Source organism: Panthera leo, chromosome C2 (genome assembly GCF_018350215.1).
Source record: "Panthera leo isolate Ple1 chromosome C2, P.leo_Ple1_pat1.1, whole genome shotgun sequence".
Lineage (NCBI taxonomy): Eukaryota > Metazoa > Chordata > Mammalia > Carnivora > Felidae > Panthera > Panthera leo.
In genome coordinates, this window is record NC_056687.1 from 67,816,452 (window position 1) to 67,836,037 (window position 19,586).

Sequence of the window (19,586 nt, forward strand, 5' to 3'; positions counted from 1 at the left end):
GGACGTTACCCAGGTCGGTACTGTTAGCCAAATCGAGGCCTCAGGGTACAAAAGTCCCAAGGGCCACTCTAAAGATAGAGTTGGAGGGAGATAACTGCTGACATGTCATAATGCAGGTAAACAAATTCAAATTTTAAAAGAAATGTAGGTACGTTTTACCCGAATTCACGATGTGAATTACATTTTCGCCGCAAATAATAGTAACAACAAGAAGAGTTAATAAAAGGAATCATAAACACAGGAGAAACTTAGTTTGACGTAGAGCTCTGCGCCGTCCCCATCCTCACAAGGGGACGCAGGGCCCTGGGAACCCCCACCCCCACCCCGCCCGAGCCCGCAGGAGAGAAGCGGCAGCGCCCCCCGACCCCAGGCCGGCGGCGGGTCAGGGGCTGAGGGGCTTGGACCTACTCACCCGGCGGGCGGGCCACAGCAGGGAGGGCAGCCCAGAGAGGAGGGGGAACGACTCTGCAGAAACGGGGAGGGATTTCCGGAAAAGCGAAACTGAAACTTTGCGGCCCAGGGCGGCGGGGAGCGGCGCACTCGCGCCCCGGCCTACACGCACCCCCGGAGCCCGACGACGCCGAGAGCCATGGCCTCGACCCTCCGTTCTCCGTCCCCGCTGCTGGTGCGGGTGTCCGAGTCCAGTCCCCGAACACGCTTGAAGCTGGGAATCTACTTCCAGAGCCAGAACTCTGGCGGCGGGGAGTGCACCGTCCAGCCCCTCGACCCCAGGGACCAGGTCACCTTCCAGGTGACGTTCATGGAAAGGGAAGGTGAGCATCGGGCCGCTGCGGGTGCAAAGGGACCCGGCCCTGAGGGATTCCAAGCAGACCCAGGTCAAGGTGACGTAGGAGACAGAGGGCGGGAGAAAGCACAGCACCGGATCGTGAGCACGGGGTGAAGGTGCACACAGGAATTGTGTCTTTCCACAGAGGGTCAGCTTTATTCGGCATATATATAGCAAAATTGACCACAATTATAAAGCAGGTTCAGGATTCCACACTCAGTGACATTTCACCATGTGATTAAACTTCACTTCTTACACAGCACACGGAGCGGGACAGAAGACCAGCCACACAACAAAGTAACAGAAGGGTGTAGGAAGTTAACGAACCAAAGGTGACATCAGTCTGTGAGCGCGCAGTTGAGATAAGGCCTCTCTCTCGTTGGGGTCAGCTCTCAGCACTTACTGCTTATTATTTTCAAGCGGTGAAGGATCTCAGCTCTCTTCGTAGATCAGTGGGGCAGGACCTTCCTCTGCAGCTGCCTTTTTTAAGTGGTCCGACATAGAGAGGTCATGTCTGAAGAGTCTGACAGTTTGCTACAAAAATCCCCTCCTGCTTTTTAAAGGGATTTAATTGGTCTTGGGCCCCTGCCGACCTCCTCTGCTTCTGCTTGTTATCAGTTCTGGGGTGTCAGCTGATGCTGGGCCCAGCGATGTCTCTTACCTGCAGTACCTTTAACTACTTGTGTCATTGCTTGACCCAGGCCCCTGTTTGACATAAGAGACTCCGTTTTGCTTGCTACACACTGTCTGGTGGGGAGAGGAATGGTGGGGGAGGGCCTCTTGCTGCCCAAAGATGCAACCCAACAGGGAGACGAGAGCCCAGTAGTGCCCAGTTGGTTGGTGATCTGATCTGACTGCATTTTTTTAATCAGTTAATTTATGAGAGAGACAGAGACAACATGAGCAGGGGAGGGGCAGAGGGAGGGGCAGAGGAAGGGGAGAGAGAGAATCCCAAGCAGGTTCCGTGCTGTCAGCACAGATCCCGATGTAGAGCTCAAACTCACGAAACCGTGAGATCATGACATGAGCCAAAACCAAGAGTCAGATGCTTAACCAAGTAAACCACCCAGGGGCCCCTGATCAGACTGCATTTTAAAGTTGATGCTTTCCAGTATCCTCATCCTGACTCAAATTTCTTAGCTCTGGGAAGAACACCTTTCCCTCCCCTAGATACCTGTAAACTCTTGTCATTTAGGAATTCTATTTTTGATTCTTGCTCTTTTCACTTAACTTTATATAATGAACATTATTCCATATCATTAAAATGGGAAGTTGGAGACATTTTCAGAAACGCGACTTTTAAAGAGTAGCCTGTATTCCATTATCATGAGCTTTCATTTCTACAGCTGCCCCCGTTAGAGTTTGAATAGCTCCCGCACAGATGCCCTGTCATCAGTCCACCATTCCAGGATGCAGGGAGCAGCCTTCCTGGGAAGCTGCTGGGGCAGGGTACAGATGCGCGAATAAGAGGTTTATTTGAAGCCTTTCCCATGGGTATGTGTGTGTTAAATGTTTCCATTGAAGCTAAAGAGAGAGTCTTGAAGAAAGAAAAGCATCAAATTATGGTTGACAACAAACTTGTGACTGTTTTTCTGGAGCCCACTGAGAATCCGACAGACAAGAATGCAAGACCCAGAACATCTTCGCTGGCACAGTCACAAGATGCTTCTGGTGAGAGGCATCCAAACAAAGAACATATTCCTAATGCTGTGGATTCCTGTGTCCAAAAGGTGAGGACTGAAAGAAGGAGGTGGGTATGTTCCTGCACCTTCTTCTCCATTCACCATATCTTTCATTATTGATCCAACCACCACTTGCTGAAGACTGACTTGGAGGCAGGTACTCTTTTAGGCCTTGGGGCATAGAAGTGAGCACAAGAGACAAGGTCCCTGCTGGGTGGGGAGGTACATAGAAAGACAAGAAGCAAGTAAACAAGATAAGTAAAATAATTTCAGGCAGTGATATGTGCTATGAAGAAAATATAATAGGGTTTTGCCTTAGAGGGTGACAGGGCCAGGGTGAGGAAGGGGAAGGGAGTGGTGCTGCTTCTGACCAGAAGTCAGAGACAGTTTCTCTGAGGAGATGACGTTTGGCCTGAGACTTGAGTGATGAGAAGGAGCCAGCCATGCAGTCATTCAACCAATCAATATCAACTGCCTGCTGTGTGCCAGGCACTGTCACAGGATCTGGAGACCACTGTTGTAAATAAGATATCAGGAAAAAACCTCTCAAATGAGATAGTGTCTGAGTGGAGACATGAATGAAGTAAGGGAGCTAACTAAGTGAGGTAAGAATGTTTGAGGCAGAGGGAAGCACAAGTGCATAGGCACTGAGACAGGAGCTTCTATCCTCAACCCCAAGGCTTCAGGGAGGGAGACAGGTGTGACTAAAAGGCAGTGGGCAAGGAAGAGAGTGACAGGAAAGGAATTTGGAGAAGTAGCCAGAAGTCAGGTTTTGGGGGGATGAAGGTAGGGACTTTGGATTTTAACTTCAATATTAGGGGATTCATCTGATCAATCATTTTGAACCAGGGGAGTAGGGTGATCTGATTTACATTTCTAAATGTAATGTAATGGTTGCTGTGTGGAGGACTGAGTGTCCTCAGAAGGGGCCAGAGCAGAAGCAGGAGGTGAGAGCCCAGTTAGGAGGGCTTGCAGCAGGCCAGGAGCAAGATGACAGTGGCTTGGAGTCTGGGTGGTCCTGATGGAGGTGTAAGAAGTGGCCGCATTCAGAGAAACATTTGAAAGAAGATCTGGAGGAAGGACGTTACATGTGGAGGAAATAGCACATGCAAAAACCTTGAGGGGAGCAGATCATAGAAATCTGGCTTTTCGATTACATTCAATTTGCCTCTGTCCTTTTTAGCTTAACTGCTGTTTTTTTGTCCTATGTTAGAGCTTCTCAAAGGACAGGATTTAGAGGGCCCAGCAATACTGCATGCAGTTAGGTGTTTAATTTTTGTTTTTGTTTCTGTTTTTAAAAAGGAGGGGAATTGAAGAAGTGAAAAAACTGAATAGGAAAAAAAAGAATAGGAAAAAACATCCTTTTCAGATTTATGACTCCCTTCCAAGGTCACAGACTCTTGTGAGAACCACAGCTGCTGGCCCGAAAGCAGAAGTACCTTCCCTTCACTCCATTCCCCAATAGCGGAGAGAGTGGGAGGCTCTAGAATCCGGAATTCTCGTCCACGTCACTTGTTAAATACGCCTCGTGCCCAGGCTCCACAGTTACATCAGACTCTCTGGAGATGGACCTGGTCCTTGGCTTGTTTGCTTGTTTGTTTGTTTGTTTGTTTGTTTTTCTTTTGCTTTGTTTTCATTCCCCAGGTGATTCTAATGTGCAGACAGAGCTGAGAACCTCTGGGCTGTAGCATACCGCACCCTCCGCAAAAAGGGTTTGAAAGAAGTCACCCTCTCTGCTAAGGGAAGACATAATGGCTATTTGTCTGGTCTCTAGACACTGTCCTGACAGGAGACTACTGAGCTGATGTCTGAGAGATTTTGTTTGTTCCTTTTAAAATTTCAGATCTTCCTTAGTGTCACAGCTGACCTGAACTGTGACCTCTTCTCTAAAGAGCAGAGGGAACACATAACCACCATCTGCCCCAACATCAAAAAGATGGAAGGGCACAATGGAATTGAGAAGGTGTGTGGTACCTTCGGAGATATTGAAAAAATACATCACTTCTTGAATAAGCAACTCCGGGAAAGGGGGCAGAAACATGAATCTTCCTCTTTGACAACAGAGAAGGAGCCAGTCCATCAGCACCAGAACGGCTGCCCTTATTCCCCTGAACCGAAAAACAGGGCAGAAGAAAAAAGTGGCCATTTTGAAATTCCCTTGCCTTTCTTTGAATACTTCCAATTTATCTATCCTGATAAAATGGACTCAATACAGAACAGATTTGGTGTAAAAATAATAATCCAGCAGAGTTCGAACATAGTCTATTTAGACTTCACCTCGAATCAACCAGGTGACCTCAGAGCAGCTCAGGAGTTTTTTGTCAGTGAATTTCAGAAAACTGCAGGACTTCTGGAGCAACAATGTGTTGCTTTCGCAGACAGTAAGCAGGCAAATAAAATCAAACAGGAATTGAATCATCGGTTTACAAAGCTCCTTATAAAGGAGAAAGGAGGAGAATTAACTCTCCTTGGGACCCAAGATGACATTTCAGCTGCCAGATGTTTTTTTGCTCTGAAAGACTCTAAAAGTCTTGTCATGGGACCTGTGAAAATATCAACTCCCAGATGCATGATGAATGGAATTGAAGTTGATACTTTTCAGTATAAGCTTTTAGAAGCTGAAATACTCCAGGAGATACCAAAGATAGAAAAAAAGTATGACACTCAATGTAAGGTTTCAGGAAACACTGAGAAAACCTGCATCCTATTTGAACCTAAGGACAAGGAATTAGATCTGTCTGCCCATGCTTATGCAAGTTTCATTGATGTCTATCAACATGTGTCATGTCAGGTGATGAGAGAAGTGCTTTCACTGAAACCTTTGGGCAAAGAGAGAATGCACTTACATGGGACCAAGTTTGCTGATGGCTTTAGGAAAAAGCATCCAAATGTACACTTTGTACTGAATCAAGAGTCAATGACTTTGATTGGATTGCCAGATCACCTTGCAAAGGCAAAGCAGTATATCTTTAAAAAAGTGGGGATGTCCCCATTAGCTGGAGACAAATGGGATGAGGACCATGAAACATCCGTGGACATTGACAGTAATGATTCAAAAACAGCTTCACCCACATTCCAGCACTCTGCCGGTTCTGGGGCGTCAGGCATGGACAAGGAAGAGGACATATGTAGCATCTGCATGGACATGATTAGTAACAAAGAAGTGCTACCCAAGTGCAAGCATGCATTCTGCTCCCCTTGTATCAACAAAGCCATGTCCTATAAACCGGTCTGTCCTGTGTGCCAGACTTCCTATGGTATCCAGAAAGGCAATCAGCCAGAGGGAACCATGACTGTCACTGTCGTAGGAGACTCACTTCCAGGTTATGAATCCTGTGGCTCCATTGTGATTAATTATAACATGAAAGGAGGCATTCAAACAGTAAGTGTTTCTTGAGGTGCATGGGTTTCTTTCCAGTATGTTAGAATTACAGAGCAAGAGGCTGTTCTCTTGCCAATTACTGGATTTCCCAGGGTATTATTTTCATGGTTATATATGCAAGGGCTTTAAATAGTGATAAAGGTAGCAATGTTTGCTTATAACTTAGGTCTCTTTTGTGTTTATTAAGGCAGAGAAAGAGTGAGTGGTGATTATGTGTTAGAATGGTGCAAATCAGAAGATGAATAGTGTTTCCAGCATGAACATAGGGAGAGAGGAGAAATATGAATTATTGAGAATATGCACAAACCTTTAATATTTTGTTTGTTTTTGATTTTCCTTATCTACAAATGAGCATGTCTATCTGTAGAATAAAATTTAGACATGGGAGTGTTTTCAGGTGATATTTTCTTGTCTTCATACAGGAAAAGCACCCAAACCCAGGAAAGGCATACTCTGGAATACAACGAACAGCATACCTGCCCAATAATGAGGAAGGAATCGAAGTTTTGAGACTGCTTCGTAGGGCCTTTAACCAAAAGCTGATTTTTACGGTGGGGGAGTCTCGAGTATTAGGAATCTCAGATGTCATTACATGGAATGACATCCACCACAAAACATCCCGTTCTGGGGGCCCGCAAAAGTGAGAACCTTCTGAAACATAATGATTGCTAAATAGGATTTAGAGGTTATAAAATACAGCAATTTGAGGATGTGGCTATAAGGAGACTTTATAGCAGTGAGATTGGATACAATAAAGTCTTTTTTTGAAGTATAGTTGATATACAATGTTATATTAGTTTCAGGTGTGCAGCTGTTGATTCCACAATTGTGTACATTAGGTGGTGCTTACCACAAGTGTAGTTAGTTACTATCACCATACAAAGTTGTTAGTCTGACTATATTACATGTATATACAATATATATGTTATATACATAATATAATGTATATTATATACATTATAGACGTAATATTTATAATATCTTGACTATATTCCCTGTACTTTTTTCATCCCTGTGACTTAATTTATTTTACAATTGGAAGTTTGTACCTTTTAGTCCCTTTCACCTCTCTTGCCTATCTCCCCCAACCAGCAGCCTCCCTTACTCCAGCAACCACCAATTTGTTCTCTGTATTTGTGACACTGTTTCTGTGTGTGTGTGTGTATGTGTTGTATTTTAGATCTGATGTGTAAGTGAAGTCATATGGTGTATTTGTCTTTCTCTAACTTATTTCACCCAGCATAATCATCTCTAGGTCTATCTGTGTTGTTGCAAATGGCAAGATTTCATCCTTTTTTAAAAAATTTTTAATATTTATTTATTTTTGAGAGAGAGAGAGAGCTCAAGTGGGGGAGGGGCAGAGAGAGAGGGAGAGGATCAAAGAGGGCTGTGTGCTGACATAAGCAAGCCCGATGTGGGGCTTGAACTCACAAACTGTGAGATCATGACCTGAGCCAAAGCCGGGTGCTCAACCAACTGAGCCACCCAGGTGCCGCAGATTTCATCCTTTTTTATGGCTAAGTAATATTCTATTACATAGCTATAGAGTGTATATACATATAGATAGATAGAGATACATATCACATATTCTTTGCCCATTTATCTATAGATACTTAGGTCACTTCCATATCTTGGCTATCATAAATAATGCTGCAATAAACATATGTGCATATATCTTTTCAAACTAATATTTATGTATTCTTTGGGTAAATACCCAGCAGTGGAATTACTGGATCATATGGTATTTCTATTTTTGACTTTTTGAGGAACCTCCATACTGTTTTCCGTCATGACTGCACCAGTTCACATTCCCACCTGTTGGGCTCCCTTTTTTGTACATCATTGTCAACACTTTGTTTCTTGTTTTTTAAGATACTAGTCATTCTGACAACTGTGAGGTGATATTTCACTGTGGTTTTGATTTGCATTTCCTTGATGATTAGTGATGTTGAGTGCCTTTTCGTGTGTCTGTTGGCCATCTATATATCTCTGGAAAAATGTGTATTCAGGTCCCCTGCCCATTTTTAAATCAGGTTATTTGTGTGGGTTTTTTGGTGTTGAATTGTAATAAGTTCTTTATGTATTTTGGATGTTAATCTCTTATCAGATTTATCATTTGCAAGTACCATCTCCCATTCAGTATTTTGCCTTTTTGTTTTATTGCAAAAACTTTTTATTTTGCTGTAATCCCAACAGTTCATTTTTGCTTTTGTTTCTCTTGCCTGAGCATATCCAGAAGAAAGTTGCTAAGACCAACATCCAAGAGATTACTACCTATGTTTTCTTTCAGGAATTTTTTGGTTTCAAGTCTTATGTTTAGGTCTTTAATCCATTTTGAATTTATTTTGGGGTATGGTGTAAGAAAGTGGTCCAGTTTTATTCTTTTCCATATAGCTGTCCAGTTTCCTCATGGGTTCGAGCCCCACATCGGGCTCTGTGCTAGTAACTCTGTGCTGGCAGCTTGGGGCCTGGAGCCTACTTTGGATTCTGTGTGTGTGTGTGTGTGTGTGTGTGTGTGTGTGTGTGTGTCTGCCCCCCCCCATCCACTCACACTCTATCCCTCTCTCAAAAATAAACATAAAAAAGAACTTAAAAAAAAAAGGAATGCATCCTGAGACTTTTGAAAATTTACCAAATTTGAAAATTCTCCTGTAGAAAATTATTATTCTCCATAAAAATATAGTATAGAATGACTTTAGGAAAGTGACTGCTTACCAATGAGCTGAAAATGAAAACATCTTGTTGGAAGGCAGATCCTGGGCAGACAGCTAGGCTCACTTACCAGCTAAATGACTCACCTCCACACACTTACAAGTGATTATAAGTCATCTGTCTTTAAGATTGTTTTCAATGTTTGCAACACTGAATGTTAATGCCAGGAATCTACTGTACAGATTTCTTAAGACCATTTGTGAAGAAGCTAAAGGGCTTTTTCCTTCTGCAGGTTTGGCTACCCTGATCCTGGTTATTTGAAACGTGTTAAACAAGAGCTGAAAGATAAAGGAATTGAGTAAGAAAACTGCTGGAAGGATGTCTTGAGCCAAGCTTTCAAAAGACACAGTTGAAGAAACATCTTTAAATTTTTTTTCATCTCAAGAAGTGGTCTGTTTAGAAGTAAGAATCTACTAGTCTGTCATTTCTGGAGTGTTACTTTTTATGGAAGATAAAAGTTCCAGGGGCGCCTGGGCGGCTCAGTTGGTTGAGCATCCAACTTCTGCTCAGGTTGTGATCTCACAGTTCATGAGCTCCAGCCCCACACTGGGCTCTCTGTTGTCAGCATGGAGCCCACTTCAGATCCTCTCCGCCCCACCCCCGTCCCTCCCCTGTACTTTCTCTCTCTCTCAAAAATAAACATTAAAAAAATTAAAAATTAAAGAAAGCTCCAAAATCAATGTGATTTTGCTGCAGAGGTGTTGTGCCTCATTCTTGTGTCTTCTTTGGGGAGTAGGGAGTGGAGTACTGGGGGTCTGAAATAGTCTGTGTTCTTCAGTTGAAATAGTAGCTGTCAATTGATCCTCTTTCTACTGCTCTCTCTGACATAGCCTTTTGGGGTTTTTTTGTTTGTTTTCTCTTTACCCTAAAAGTAAAATCCTAGTATGAGTGGCAGAGGAAAGGGCTTTGGTTATGGAAAATTAGAGACACACATTTTCCTCCCTCCCTCATGGCCAAAAAAGTGGCCAGAAGCAGAGATTGGGCAACAAAGGAATAAGTCTATTATTTTTCACAGTACAGAGCCTGGTATGCAGTTGGTGCCTCATAATGCTTTGCTGCCGGACTCAGGTTACTAATAACCCAGCAGAGGGTTATATGCTCCCTGAATCTTTGACAGAGGCAGGAGTAAGGAAGCCATATCTGGAGACCTTACTACTGATGTGGAAAACTGAGTTTCTTTACTCCAGAACACTTAACCTCTAAACTCTGAACTCTGACCAGTCCTCTAACTTGGTCCTTGCTCCTTCCTGAGTTTTATAATCTGCCATATGGGGTGCATTTGTCCTGTCATACTAATGCTACACGTTTCTGAACATTTTTTCCTCTGGATATCACTATACTTTTTAAGTATACCCTGCTTCCAGATAAATAACCTTTCCTTAGTTTCCACAGACTACCATTTTCTCAGTTATGTAGCCCCCATAATAGTTTTTCCATTCTTTTACTAAGTCCCACCAAGTCCTGTTTTCTTCCTTAAAATCTCTCTCCCTGGTATTATCTCTGGACAGAGACAAAGCAAGTTGAGCCTGCTATTAATATATGACATGTCAAAATGCACTTTTAAATGGTTTTCCAAGTCAGAAGAAAATTATACTAGCAAATTATCTGGTTATCCATGTCCCAGCCCCTCTCCAAAAAAGATGGAAGTCTTTTTCTTTTCCTAAAGATACACATACACACACATATACATTTTTTATAATCATATGGTAATAGCTTAGCTAATATTTATTATAGATTTATTTTATCCTCTTTTTAAGGGCTTTATTCCTGGGACTAATACTATTACTATCCCCATTTTATAACTGAGAAAACTGATGCACAGAGAGGATAAGTACTTTGACAAAGGTCACATCGTTTATAAGTAGAAGTTCTGGGATTTGAAGAAGGTAGTCTGGCACCAAGGCTTCTGCACCCCAGAGCTACCCTGCTCCAACTGGGCAAGCTGAGGAGTCCCATGATTCTGGGCTTCTCTCAGAAGTGGATTCCTGCACAGTGCCCAAAGTAGATTTCCTCCAAGTTGGTCCTATATGAAGAACTTAAAAACCCAGAATCTTTTCCTTTGTCCAGAGAGTTAAGGGATAGGTCTTTTTTAAAAAATCAGATTATGCATTTAGTTTTTGATGATTCAAATTTTTACTATTAGGATTGTTTTATGTCTACAGATCTTTTGGCTAAATTTGCTTCAAAAAAGCAAAAGTTTGGTTCCTGCTAAGTTCTGGATCTTTGACTGCAATGTGTGCTCAAAGGCAAGTTTCATGGTGCCAGCGGTTGAGAGCCTTTGGATTACCGCTCTTGTTCTGTGATGGTATTATCATCTGTATCTGCTTCATTATTTTTTTGTATCTGCTTTAAATAAAGTTATATACAGGGTGCCTGGGTGACTGAGTCAGTTAAGCCTCCAACTTCAGCTCAGGTCATGATCTCACGATTCGTGCCATGAATCCTGTGTCAGGATTTCTGCTGTCAGCATGGAGCCCACTTCAGATCCTCTGTCCCACTCCCCCCATCCCCTCCCCTGCTGTTTTTTTCTCTCTCTCAAAATAAACAAACAAATAAATAAATATAGTTATACATGTATTAGGAACAAATTGTGTTATTTCCCTACTCCTTTTTTCTTTTCCCTGAGGAAAGAATTGAAAATAGTATTAAGATATTTGATGTTTTGGGGCACCTGGGTGGCTGAGTCGGTTAAGCGTCCGGCTTTGGTTCAGGTCATGATCTCGCGGTTTGTGGGTTCGAGCCCTGCCTCAGGCCTATATGCCCCTCCCCTACTCGTGCTCTTTCTCTCTCTCTCTCTCAGAAGTTAGTAAACATTTAAAAAAAAAATTTTTTTTAAAGATATTTGATGTTTTTCTAAAGATAGCTTCTGCACCCAATTTCCATGTGTGGGTTTTCCCTCCATACATACAAGCAATTATCTGACACCAGTTGGGTGTCCTATAGCTCAACTCAATTCAGACATTCTCTACCCAGAGACATCATCAGATTCCCCAGACTATGGGCTCAGTCCCACAGGACTTCCCCCCCACCCCCCTTTCAGATGCCAAAAGCAAGCCTAGGATGTTACCTGTGCTTCTGACTGAAGGGCTATAAATCTCTGGTTCTCCATGACCCTCTTCTTGGATTCAGTTAATTTGGTAGAGCAGCTCAAGCAGTTGCTGAAACTCCATTTGTTTCGGGGAAATTCCCGGTCTTCTCTTGCCTGATGTGGACTCCGTATTTCCACTTTGGTGGAAAAAACATGGCGTCTGTTCCTCTGTCTGAGTTAAGGTTTTGAATTAGGTTTTCCTTCTCTGCCTTCTACTGGCACCTTGCCTCTTCTGCCTTCCGCTCCCCCTGCTGTTTCTGCACCAACTTGGATGTGGTCTACATAATTGGGTCCTGTATCCCCCTCAGTGCCTCAGGCACCATTGGTTCCTCCTCCCATCCTCAAGGTCAAAGAGTAAAGTGCACCCCTTTGGACATATAAGTCTTTTCCAAATAGAATGAATTGCTAAAGCTTTGATTACTGAACATAGGTTTGTGTTTTTAACTTCTTGTTGCAGAGAAATTAAGGCTATTTGAACCTATTGGAAAACATGCTTTGTACTTAATTGGTTCATGAATTTACCATCTAAAAAAATTCTGATGGTTGGTTACTAAGTTCTCAATTGGAAACTAAGGTTTCCGAAGAGTTAAAATTCTGCTAAGTGTGCTTAAGACTGATGGAAATAAAGAAAGCAACCCTGTATGTAGGAAAGTAGAAGGTATGTAAGAAAGATATAAGGAATGGAAATACATTTTTGTTGAGGGTAGAAGAAAGTAATTTTGTCCTAAATGAGACTGGTTATTTGGAGAGAAATGGCTTTGGGACAAAGTTTGAAGGCAAAGCAAAGTTGTAGAAGGTTCATGAAGGGGAATCTTTGGAAAGGAATTTTATGTGTGCTCAGGATGGACTAAGGTTGAGATGAATGGAATTTTACAAGTACACTGGTATAAGGTTGAAATTCTGCTTTTCTCTCTGCTCAAATTACAAAGTTTTCTTGGACTGTTGATCTGTTCTTGATAAGACAATGCAAACAAAGGTTTGTCTTCCAGGAAAACCAAAGTTTCAGGTCTTTGATTACTTAGTTAAAACTTCTCAATGTTAAAGGAGCTAGGTTTTGGTAACAACTATATAATGCTATACATTCACCATTAGGATCTTTTATTTTCACCTTGATTGAATAAATAAAGTTTTAAGATTTGTAATGATCTGTAATCCTATTTGGGATGTACTTATAACTTCCTAAGGTTTTAACAAACTTCCCAGGATTTAAATGGTAAATGAAGTCTTTTTTTTTTTTTTTTTTTTTTTTTTTTTTTTTACCAATTAGGCCCTTTTATTTGGGATGCTAAGTTACTTGGAAAAGCACTGTCATACAATGGTAAACCTTAGGTTGTATTGCACAGGTAAAAATGCTGTAACTGCCCAGATATATATGCAAGTCCTAAAGTTATTTAATGTTTTGGTATAAGGCCATCACTTAATATTCTGATTACTTGAAATGTTATGTGTCACAGAAATAACCGAATTTCTTTGTCAATTGCATCATAATGAACTCTCATCAGATATTTAACAATGTCTGTGTCTGAGATTTTGTCATTTATTTTATTTTATTTAAAAATAATTTTTTTAAGTTTGTTTATTCTTGAGAGATAGAGACAGAGCGCAAGCAGGGGAGAGGGGGAGAGAGGGGGGAGACACAGAATCTGAAGCCGGCTCCAGGCTCTGAGTTGTCAGCACAGAGCCCAATGCAGGCCTCAAACTCACGAACTGCGAGATCATGACCTGAGCCAAAGTCAGACGCTCAACTGACCAAGACACCCAGGCGCCCCGAGATTTTGTCATTTATAATTGTTTGTTTTCTCTCACAAAATGTGTTTCTTCTTCAAGGAGATTTATAAAAAGGAATTTGGGGGAAAATACAGGTATTCGACATATTTAAGATTAATACTAAAATGGGTAAGAATTTCCAGAACTAAAAAGCTGAATTCAAATTGAACAAGAATTAGGAACATAGGATTAAATGAACTAAGGAAGATTATAGTTTTGTGATTCTTGTTGAAAATATTGCTGGTTGTCTAATGTTTGCTCTTCCAGATTAAGGAAACTTTCTCTTAAGATATCTATGATATACAGAAATGTCATAAAGTATTCATTTGTAAACTGAAGCATTTATCTTTTCTCTCTACATAACTCTCCTGAAATTCAAAAACTCTCAGTGAGTATTCTTTATTTCATGACAATTACAATTGTTTGCATAAGTTCAATAAGAATCTGTTCATCTTGTAACAGATCACCATTGGAAATACTGGTTATTTTGCCAAGGCTTTGACTGGAATGTCATATTTGAGAGTGACATTCATAGACTCAGATATGACCAGACAGGTTTAAGGAACTATGGTTGGCTTTATGAAACATGGAGCCATAAAGCCCCTTTGAAGTGTTGACCTGATACCTTGCTTACAGAGTTCCCAGCGGCTTCACCAGGTGAGTAAAGAAGGTCATTTCCTGGCAGGTGCAGGAACCTCAGGATATCTTGGGGACCTCATGAAGAGGAATTTGCCCAATTCTACAGGTATTGCAGGTCTGCCTGATGGCAGGTATTTGGCTTGGCTTCTGGCCTAGAGAGGCTACTAAAAGTTCAACCTGGAGATTCTTTATAAAAGTTTCCAGAAAAGCAAACTTTAAAAGATCCTCATGATAAATCGCTATTCTTGCTGGGCTTACGTAAATAATTAGGCCAGGTTTGTTAAGACTGGATTTGTTCTACAAATGCATTGGTCTCAATTTGGCTATCTCTGGAAAGGGGGGTTTCTAGAGAGAAAAACTATGTTTCAACAATGCACCATTATGGATTTTAAATTCTAGTTATGATTGTCTTTAAATGTTTGTTGTTTGCCTAAACTAGACAACTTGAGGTAAATTTCAGAAAAATTGCCACAGTGTTTCATGCATAGACAATCTTCTGTGTTTGTTATTCTGTAGGGATAATAATAAGACCCCATGGGCATATGAGTATTTAAACAACTAGAAAACAGGATGGATCTCTAAATATGCAAACCATATCTTCCCTAAACCTGATCTGACAGTTATCAGAAACCTGCCCCTTTTGAAGACTTGGAGGTGGACTTTACAGATATACAACCAAATAGAGGATTCAGTTTCAGGTATCACCCCATGGGTCCATCACTCCAGAGTTAAGAAGGCCAACTCAGGGGAATCCACAACCTGGAGAAGTGATCCAGATCCAATCAACCCGCTTAAACTGACCCTCAAAAAGACACTGGCCCCTGAGATCTCCAGCCCTGCTCCAGCCACACCCCAGAAGCTGGCTGGCCTGTGCACGGCAGAAGCTTGAGGAATCAACGTGTGGACTGAGCCCAGGGGTTCGGATGCAACTCTGCCAGCCCTTGCCCCTTACTGGTGTCATAGCCCTGATCTTGCTTCTTGCTGTTGGACTGAGAGAGACTGCACCAACAAGCTGGACGTGGAACGGATGGCAGACTCCCTGGTAACCTGACAAAGCCAAAAAAACTCCCTGGCAGCAGTGTCCCTCCAAAATAGGCGAGCCCTCGATCTCCTCACTTCAGAAAAAGGAGGGACTTGTATCTTTCTGGGGGAGGAATGTTGCTAATTTGTAAACCAATCAGGAATAGTCAGGACTAAAGTTAAGGAACTCAAGGAAAGAATTCAACATAGGTAACAGGAAAATATCAGTCAGTGGAGAAGATGGGATCTCACAGACTGGGCACCCTGGCTCCCTGCCCTGGCAGGGCCCCTCCTTTCCACAATTTTACTTGTATGGACCATTGGCTCCTGCATACTAAATACCCTGGTACATTTTATTGAAAACACTGTTGCTCGCCAAACTGCAGCACATATCTTAGCCTTCCCAGAGTACCAACCGCCAGAGCTAAAAAGTAATGCCTAATAAAAGATTTTTAAAAAGGCAGCAAAGGGGGGAATGTTGGGAAAATGAATAAAGTTTTACACCATAAGATGGCCTATGGGACTAAAACAAGCTCTGGTCTCTAGCTTAGAGACCCCTCTTCCAGGTTCTTCTTGCCCTGTTTGCCATGCGTGAAAACTCGCCATAGATATGGAAGCTGACAACTATAAATTACCCTTCCCCCCTTCATTAGGAGCTCAGATCTTTGGAGAAACGGTCCCCTCTGAGCCCGCCAGTGTTAAATAAATCTCGGATCCACCAAGATCTCCGAGTGCCACTTGGTTTTTCTGCCAGCATTCCAGCCTGGTTCCGTAACACTTTCCTCCAAACTTGTCTTCAAATTACAAATCCCCTATTTCCTTGTGTTCCTAATACTTTATACCTATCTTTATTAATACAGATGTGCTATCAAAATCCACTACCTTGGGACTGCATCAACTCCATTCTGTGCCCTGATTGTTGGTTAGGTTCAACAATGGTAAGTACCAGAAAGAGATAGGAAGGTAGGGGAAGCTAGTGGTTGGGGGACTTATTTCCCTTGCTGTCTCTGGAAAGCAGCCATGGCTCCCCTGGAATGGCTCTCTCCTGTAGGTATATGGCTCTTACCAGGTTTGAAGCCGTTGCCTCTGACCCTCCGGCCAACTTAGTAGTCTAAGTTTTAGCAAGTACATTTAGCCCGTGTGATTGATTAACTAAATCTTTCTTGGTATATCTATAGATCATGCATTGTTTCCTAGAAAGACTGGAACCAAACCTTCTTGCACAACCCAGCCCCCACACCAAAACACAACCACTATGAGAACTTCTGTGGCTGGCACCATTGAGTCTGCATGCAACCAAGAAGTGTTACAGGGGCACCTGGATGGTTGAGTCCCACAAGCTTCCGACTTCGGCTCAAGTCATGATCTCATGGTTCCTGAGTTCCAGCCCTGCATCGGGCTCTCTGCTGTCAGCATGGAGCCCCCTTTGGATCCTCTTTGCCCTTCTCTCTCTCTCTCTCTCTCTCTGCCCTTCCCTCCACTCGTGCTCTCTCTCAAAAATAAATAAAAATAAAATAAATAAAATAAAATAAAATAAAAAAGAATTGCTACAGACTACAGACCACTGTGCTCTCCTTTTACTGATTAACTTCTCTAAAGTTCCTGTAAAAATCTATCGGCCAGGCAGAAACCTTGAGGTAGGTTTTCAGACAAGAGTCTGCCTTCTCCCCAGGTGGTCAGCCTCCTGAATAAAGCTTATATTCCTTTTCAATCAAAACTCCTTTCTTGTGTATTGGCCTTTCTAACCAAGGGCAGTCGAACTTGGGTTCCTGTAACAGGTGTAGAACACACTCCTCCCTTGTCCCTTCAGTCTAGATGGTAAGGGGAGGGTGAGGCTGCTTCAACATTTCTCACCAATTTCTGTTAACCCTTTGCCTCCACCTATATAGGTAATTACTTTATTAAACTCTCTTCGATTACCCATTTTGAGTATACATGTGGCCCGAACCCCTTTTGGAAAGCTCACCTTTAATGTTGTCCTTTCTTTCTTTCTTCCTTTCTTTCTCTTTCTTTCTTTCCTTTTTTTTTTTTTTTTTTTTTTTTTTTTTTTCAAGTAGGCTTCCTACCCAACTTGTGGCTTGAACTCCAGACCCTGAGATCAAGACTGGTATGCTCCAGGGACTGAGCCAGCCAGGTGGAAAGTTCACCTTTACAGACACTTTGCTTTTATGACAGACTTACATTTCTTTCTAATGCAAAGAAATTCGAAGAGTATTTCATACTTTGCCTCATTTAATCGCCATGATAATATAAAGTAGCTATGCCCACTGTTAACAGATGCAGTCGACTGGGGTTCCACACCTGACCAATCGCAGAGCTCAGAATCTGGCCACCAAATTTGTGACAGCAATGTCTGTCCCCAATGGATGATATAATCTTTAGGCAGCTGTTCGCAACCTCAAGACCACAAGGAAGGCAGAAGTGCTTTTCACAGAAAAGAAAGTGAAAGAAAAGGCACACGCCGGTTGGGTGGGTCCGGGGTGGTGACAGTGGACCGGCGAAGCTGGGGAGAGCTGCGCTGTGCTTCTCCGGGCCCGGACACGCGAAGAACTTGCGCACCAACTTGTGGCTGTGCGAACAGAGCCCAAGCGATCGGGAGGCCGGGAGGCCGAGGTCGGCGGGGAGCCCGGCAGCCCGACCCGCTTCCTGGCCCCCTTCCTCCGGGAGGATGGTGAGGGGCGCCACGGGCGGGGGTGCGGAGGGCGGCGCGCGACACAGCAGCACCAGGCGTCGCGGAAGACTGCTGGGCCTTCGAACCCTCTCTTCCTAGGGAGGAGCTTACCGCCGCGACTTGTTTCGGAAGAGAGTAGAGTGTCTCATTTTCCTGGGAATCTTTGGTCTCTTTGCTCTCAAATTTCAAAAGTTCCTTATCAATCAGGGATATTAATCTTTTATCTGTGATAATAATGTTATCACTAATGTTATAACTATTACCTTTCATTTGTCTTCTGAGTTTGCTTATGGTGGCTTTTCCCCCCCATGCAAACGGTTTTTATTTTTATAGGAAAATTTACCAATCTTTTATTTTATTGCATTTGGAATTTGGGGCATATTTTAAAAGCTTTCCTCATCGCCCAGGTTATAGTCCTGCATTTTATTTGTAATGCTTTATTTTTTACATTTAGATCTTTGATACATTTGGAGTTTATTCTTGTTTATGATTTGAGGAATGGATAAAACTTTTATCTTTTTCCCAAATGGGTATCCACTTGTCCCAGCACTATTTATTAAAAAGATTAGCACTGCTTCAGTAACTTGAGATACAACATTTATCATATACCAGATTTTTATACGTACTTTGGCTGTTTCTAGAACTTCTGTTTTATTCCATTGACATGTTTATTCATCTGCTGCAGAGAGGCTTTGTTATATATTTTAATATCAGGGCTAGCTCCCTTAAGAGCTCTTCCTTCCTGCTGTTTTCCTAGCTATTCTTATGTGCTTATCTTATAAACTTTAGGATTGACTTCTGATTTATGATCAGTGTCAAAAAAAAAAGCTCATTGGGATTTGTACTGGATTTGCATTAAGCTTATAAATTACAGACAACTGACATCTTGAGATAGTGTTGAGATGTTCTAATCAAGAACAAAGGATATCATTTCATTTGTTTGGGTTTACTTTTGTGTCTTTAAATTTAGAGTGTTTATAGTTTTTTTACATAGAATATTTGTTAAGTTTGTTCCTAAATACTTTATCTCTTTTTTTTTTTTGCTATTGTAAATGAGATTTTTCATTCATTATATCTTCAATTTGTGTATATGAACGCTATTGACATCCTTTCATTTTTAAAATTGAGGTACAATTTATATACAGCAAATTTATAATTTTTAGTATACAGTCTGTTTTTTGACAAATGTACACAATCGTGTAGCAACCACAAGGTATAAAAGATACAAAGACAGAAAGATAGAAAAAAGAGTTTCATCACCCCTGAAAATTCCCACCAGTTCCTTTGGAATCAAGCTCACTCAAGGTGAGTCCCTGGCAAATACTGGTCAGATTTTGGTGCTGATAGTTCCAGAATGTCATATAAGTGGAACCGTACAGCACATAGTCTTTTGAGCCTTGCTTCTTCCACTTAGCATAAGGCAGTTGATTTTCATCCACAGAGCTGGAACTATCACTAATTTGCTATTGCTTTCTAATTTAATTTCACAGTGGTTAAAGAACATGCTTGTGTTATTTGAATCCTTTTAAATTTATATACTGAGATTTGTTTTCTAGACAGAATATGGCTATCTTGATAAATTCTGTGGTCATTGGGTTAAGTGTTCTATTGATGTCAGTTAGATTAGGTTGGTTGAAAGTGTTGTTCAAGTCCTCATATCCTTACTTATGTTATGACTAGTTGTACTATCAGTAATTGAGAAAGGATGCTGAAATCCCCAAGTATAATTACAGATTTATTTCTCCTTGAAGTTCTATCAGTTTGGGCTTCATATATTTTAAAAATCTATTATTAGCTGTACACATACTTAGGATTATTAATTCCTCTTAATGAATCTA

The 19,586-nt window shown here is 41.8% G+C and overlaps 2 protein-coding genes across 5 annotated transcripts in view; one reads left to right on the plus strand and one right to left on the minus strand.

The window, feature by feature from the left end:
• PARP9 (poly(ADP-ribose) polymerase family member 9) overlaps window positions 1–19,586 on the minus strand; it is a 62,714-nt gene that overhangs the window by 35,140 nt on the left and 7,988 nt on the right. For 3 of the 4 annotated variants that reach the window (XM_042903732.1, XM_042903733.1, XM_042903730.1), the window contains exon 1: window positions 413–623. The exons of the other annotated variant lie outside the window; for it this stretch is intronic. The gene's annotated coding sequence lies outside the window, so the exon portion shown is untranslated. Of the gene's footprint in view, window positions 1–412; window positions 624–19,586 lie in introns of those variants that run through there. 4 annotated transcript variants of the gene reach the window in all.
• Window positions 536–9,092, plus strand: DTX3L (deltex E3 ubiquitin ligase 3L). The gene is made up of 5 exons (XM_042903734.1): window positions 536–773; window positions 2,312–2,517; window positions 4,313–5,851; window positions 6,274–6,491; window positions 8,796–9,092. The coding sequence occupies exons 1-5, from the start codon at window positions 590–592 to the stop codon at window positions 8,863–8,865; spliced, it is 2,217 nt and encodes a 738-aa protein (XP_042759668.1). The 5' UTR covers window positions 536–589; the 3' UTR covers window positions 8,866–9,092.